Raw genomic sequence first — 5,814 nt, forward strand, 5'->3', positions numbered from 1 at the left:
GAAGTAAGAGGAGATTGTAGTTTTTGGAGTGAGGAGTTTCTTTAGGTAAAAGGAGCATTTTTGCAGATGCACTGATGAACATTTTACAAATTCATTGAAAAAACCATTTCAACTGTTAGACACTGTGATTTCTTAGTATCTATAAAGTCCAACTTCAATCATCGTTAGATCTGTTGTAAAATTGTTCCCAGTGGTCTTTTATTTATGGTGATGCTGTATTTTTATTTTTATTTTTGGCAAAATTCAATAGTTTGTCATTTTCTTAGTTGTGGGCTTGACTGTTGGCAGAGAGTAAGCCCACCCCTCCATCCCGACATCCATCTGTATGCAGTCTCTCCCATTAACTTACAGCTCTTCAGACCCCAACTGTGACATTACCGCAGGAAAAATGGTGAGCGATATTGCAGCTGTCCAAGCATACAGTTTTGTGTCAGATGCCAGTTCAGATGAGAGAAAGAAAGACTGTATTGTCTACATGTGGATGCATCAGAATGGAGCAGAGCAGACACCTTGTGGTTTGCCGTAGTTGCTTACACACCTTTTTTCAACAACATTTTTCATCTGCTTCTGATTCACAACAATTTTCAAAAAAGACACACTCAGTAATAAAACAACAAAAACACAATTTTCACTGGAGTGGACCTTTAAAAATGGCTAAATTTGCATGGATGATTCCATGTTTCTCTGATAAGACAGAGAGACATATGGTTTTGAATAATCATCAGGCATAAAGTGACAACTTCCAATATGGCTGATTTGACAGAATCAAGGTTAAAAAATAGGGGGATCCAGACAGAGGAGTCAAGGGGAGAGTGACTGCCAGTGGGAGGGAGAATTTTCTTTCTTTTTTTTCTGTGTGGAAACCATCACACTTCAAACCACTGACAGGTTTGCTAATTAGCATCAGCACAAGGAGGAAGTGACAGCAGATGGCCTCAGGAAAACAAAAATTGGCTCAGTCGAGATTCAGGAGGAGAGAAATGTGGACTCTGCCTCTGATACCCGATGTATGACACTTACAAAAATGTAAATGCAGTTCATCTGACCGCACAACATTTGATCTATTATTAAATACAAACACACAACTTCATATTTTAGTGTTTTATTCACCCCTGCCTTCACATGTGTTATTGAGAAGGATGCACAGATGCACCCGGGACAAAGATTATCATCAGACTCTGCTGGATATCACTTCTTCATGTTAGCTTGTCAGAAGTGCAGACACCATCAGATAACTTGTTGAAAACAGGAAGTGCACACAGGTCAAACTTAGAGTATTTATTGCATTGGGAAGCATACATAGAAATGAAAGTAGTGCAATTTTACCCCATCAAAACTGAGGAGAGAGATTGATAGTCTGAGCTTGTGTCTTATTATCACTTTGTATTGCATTTCACTGAAACACAACATGAAATAATAATAATAATAATTATTATAGTAAATAAATTGTGCTTTTTGAAACCAAAATAATAACATACTTTGTGTAAAAAGGTCTGCAAAAATAAAACATTACAGGTTAAACGTTGCCTCTCAAATAAGGAAATGTGCTCTTTGTTTTTCACAAGTTGGAAGCTCAGAGCTTCAGAGTTGAGTACAAGTGTCAGCGGAAGCCATGTTTTTACAATGGTTCTGGATAATTACTGCATCATTTGAGAACGCTACATATAAATGCATGCTTTCTGAGGCATTAGATATAGAATAGTGTACTCTGGCAAAAGAGAAAAAAATGCTTCTGTCACCATTTGCAGAATTGATGTGCAGTTTGATCATCTTAATATACAATATTTACAGCTAAGACATTTGCATGTGATTATGCTGATTCACTCTGGTGAGTGACCTGCTCATGTGAGGATGATCCTATAAAAGCCCTTCTGATACAAGAAGTCATGCAGTTATACATATTATTAAATGTGTGCTACACGAACAGAGTTATGAGTTAGGAAGTTGCATTTGTTTGAGAATTTCAGTGCTTTTACTGAGATGTATTAGTTATTGTAAGTAGGAAGAGATGTTCAGCTTGATAATACAACATTTTTTTAACACAACAAAACTAATAATTGACATAAAAACATAAGAAACTTGATGGTATGAAAAGTTTAAATATTTGGTTATCTTATTGGCCAACATGTGTTTGAAAACATTAGTCTGTCAGATCTTGACATAGAATCCAGAAATGTGCATCCCCTTCATTGATCTAAAACGCTTTTTGTCACCAAAATATAAAATTATGCACAATGCAAGCTCAATGGCTTTGTGGTAGAGTGTACGCCCTGGAACTAGAAGATCGTGAGTTCAAATCCAGGCTAAGTCACACCAAAGATGGAAATCACCGTCTCCATGGTTGACACTCCCACTCCCTGGAGGTGAGTTAAATGTGGAGAACCCGTCTCATACACTTAGCTGTGTGACAACTAATAGGTCTTTACCAGAATTTGGACAGTGATTAGCCTGATTACATTCATTTTTTTTGCATTAAATCAGAATTTTTACAACCTATTTAAAGGGTAACCAAACAGGACAGTTGGATGCTGGCTCCACCCACACCTGAAATTTGAAATCCAGTCAGAGGGATGGGGCTGGGGAACAATAGTCTCTGTGACTGTTATCATTACTGGAGCTGCAGATCATGACGTGGGACTTACACGGTTTCATCAATCACGAAATTCAACTGTAATTTAGACCTTTATTTTTAGAGTTAAACAAGTTTATTTTAAATTGTCAAAAAATTGTGAAGGACCAATAGTCAGCACTTTTAAAGCCCCATCTATAGAGGTAAACAGCCAAAAAAAAGTTTATTTAATGTTTGATACCCTTTAAGTACTGAGTTTTTTTTTAAATTATTATTACTTTTACGCATGTAGATATTGTCATTAGAACTAAAACTAAAACTTGAAGTGTATTTTAAAATCACAGTTTTTGTTTGTGCGACCTGCAAGGTTTTTGTGTTATTAGACAGAAAACGAAACAAAATTGTTCTGATTTCTTACTTTTAACTAGGTTTTCTTTGTCTATCTATTACTAATTAACAAATAGGTTTTTAGTATTTTATGATGTTATTGTCTCCATAGACAAACACAATAAAAATAAAAATTATTAAACCTTTTGGTTTATAAATATAATAATAAAAAAGACAAATGTTATATTGCACCATAATCTATTGAGGCCAAATGCAATTTTCTTGCTAATAGTAAAATGGTATTGTTGCTTTCAGATACCAAGCTGCTGCAAAAAGCCATAATCTGTAATACATTTGAGAAAATGTAACCTCATATTTCCATAAGAAGCAGGGAGTTTCCTCATTTAAGGAGCTATTTTTAAATCCTGCAAAGTTTTTCTTTAATTTTTTGTACCCGAATAAACAGATCTGGATGGAAATTGTTTGCAGGTCTTTGAAAATCCTGCTTGTGCCACACTAACTTGCTCAGACCTATGCGTGAAGATAGTGTCTGTTCTGTAGGTTGAACCCAAAGTCCTCTCAGACCTGATCGTCATCCTCCAGCAAATCCTTTGGGTTCATATGTTTGTGCCTTACACTGATATGTAATACTTTCATATTTTCCCAAACGAAAATACAAACATGTATAATATCTTTAGCCTCATTGCATCAAAGTTCACTACATTTGTCTGACTTCACGACCTGATGCCCAAATGTTATATAATGTATTAGTTTTACAGTAATTCAAAGTAAATATGAATCAACATAACTGCTACCTTAAAAAGACTAAAATGTTTCATTCTTTGGCATAAAAAAACCTAGTGAAAGAGATGCCAAATATGTCTTAGTTTTTGTTGTGTTTTTTTTTTTTTTTTGATAGGAGAAACTTTTTCTCCAACTTTATGTAAACACTTGATGCCAGCAATCCGTTCTAATCCACTGGACCAGCCTTCATTTACATTCACAGTTGTGATAAAGATGCATATGGACTTGGTGCATGACTGTCGTACACAGGTTTACATGACTGCTGAGTTTAATAAGTATGTGATCAGTTACAGTGAGGGCAACGATATTTGATGTGGATGGAAGTGTAAGCTGTTGTGGTGAACAGGTAAAGAATAAAGAATGAAAGAAGAAAGTAAATGAAAAAAAGGAAGGTTTAACACCAGAATGACTTGTTCAAAGTTACCGTGCCCTTCAGGAAACATTTTGTGAAACATTTGGAACAACGGCTCACTTAAAGCTGCAGACATGGAAGACATCCAGAATTGATTTTCCTTCGCTCTCGTCAGCTGTCAGCTTGATTGCGAGGCGGGGTGGATCAAACAAAAAAACCCAGGAATTCTGCACTGAGAAGATGCGTGTTCTACTGACAGCTCTGAAATGTAACAGCACCTCGGATCCACATACTCAAACTACAAAGCTGTGTACTCTGAGGATTTGGACGCTCGACTGTGGGTGTGAGTGGTTTTAATTGAAGTGACAGTAGAAACCTGTGCTTAGGCTTTAGATCAGGGTGATGTGGGTGGCACAGAGGGAAAGAGGAAGGGTTAGGGTGGTGAAGGGTGACTGCAGTGCTGCACTGGTGGTGTGCAGTGTGTGTGCAGCCGCAGGAAGCTGCCCTGAGTTGTTGCATGATGATGGGAGGAAGGGAGCTGTGGCAGAGGGGGCAGCAGTGAGGCGGGCGCTCCTCTGCAGGCACTGCCTCTTCCTGCTCCTCTCTCTGTTTGCGTCTTTTTCTCCTCCAGCTCACCAGCCTTATGCCTTTTCTTCTCAGAAACCTTTCCCCTGCTCTCCTTGTTTGCTGCAGGTGTGGCTGGAGAAGTTGGTGGCTGGATGTGGAGAGATGAGGGGTGCTGCTGCCCCCTGGAGGCACCCCAGTCCCTGTCCTATGAGACTCATCTCCTCTGACTCCAGCTGACAGGACACACTGCTCCTACAAAAAAAAAAAACAAAAAAAACAGGAAGCTTATTTAAGAGTTGCATCAATAGAAAAAACTACTGTCTCAATCTCAAAGTCATCTCAAGAAAAGACATAATTTCTACTTACCAACATGTATGGTGATGATCACTCTATTAGCTCTTGAGTTTCAGAAAACTAAGAATAGACATCAGCATAAAGGATATGGTTAATCACATACTATGCTATACTACACTATACTGCACTGTAGTATACTTATACTATACTATACTGGAATGTACGATACAATACTATGATATACTATACTATGCTATGCTTTACTATACTATACTATACTATACAATACAATACTATACTATACTATACTACACTACACTATAGTATAACAACCTATTCTAAATACTATATCATGCTATACTACACTGCTGTATATTAAACTGTGCTATGCTAGACTATACTATACAATACTATGCTACACTATACTATGCTACATTAAACTAAACTATATACTGTACCATGCTATACACTACCTTTGCATTCTATACTGTACTATACCAGACTATAGTAGACTGCTTTGCAATGTTACACTACACTACACTATACTACACTATACTATACTATACTATACTATACTATACTATACTATACTATACTATACTATACTATACAATACTATACTATACTATACTATACTATACTATACTATACTATACTATACTACACTATAGTATAACAAACTTCTATATACTATACCATGCTATACTACACTGTTGTATATTAAACTGTGCTATGCTAGACTATACTATACAATACTATGCTACACTATACTATGCTACATTAAACTAAACTATATACTGTATCATGCTATACACTACCTTTGCATTCTATACTGTACTATACCAGACTAAAGTAGACTGTGCTTTGCAATGTTACACTACACTACACTACACTATACTAT

The 5,814-nt window shown here is 36.6% G+C and overlaps 1 protein-coding gene across 1 annotated transcript in view; it reads right to left on the reverse strand.

The window, feature by feature from the left end:
* Positions 1-3,783: 3,783 nt before the first annotated feature.
* Positions 3,784-5,814, reverse strand: part of cacnb3b (calcium channel, voltage-dependent, beta 3b) — a 9,704-nt gene continuing 7,673 nt past the window's right edge. The window contains exons 13-14 of the mRNA XM_024293895.2: positions 4,986-5,033; positions 3,784-4,871 (exon numbers count right to left, since the gene is read on the reverse strand). Coding sequence (XP_024149663.1) covers positions 5,004-5,033 — 30 coding nt within the window. The 3' untranslated portion in view covers positions 3,784-4,871; positions 4,986-5,003. The remainder of the gene's footprint in view (positions 4,872-4,985; positions 5,034-5,814) is intronic.

Source organism: Oryzias melastigma, linkage group LG7, assembly GCF_002922805.2.
Source record: "Oryzias melastigma strain HK-1 linkage group LG7, ASM292280v2, whole genome shotgun sequence".
In the NCBI taxonomy this organism is placed as follows: Eukaryota; Metazoa; Chordata; class Actinopteri; order Beloniformes; family Adrianichthyidae; genus Oryzias; species Oryzias melastigma.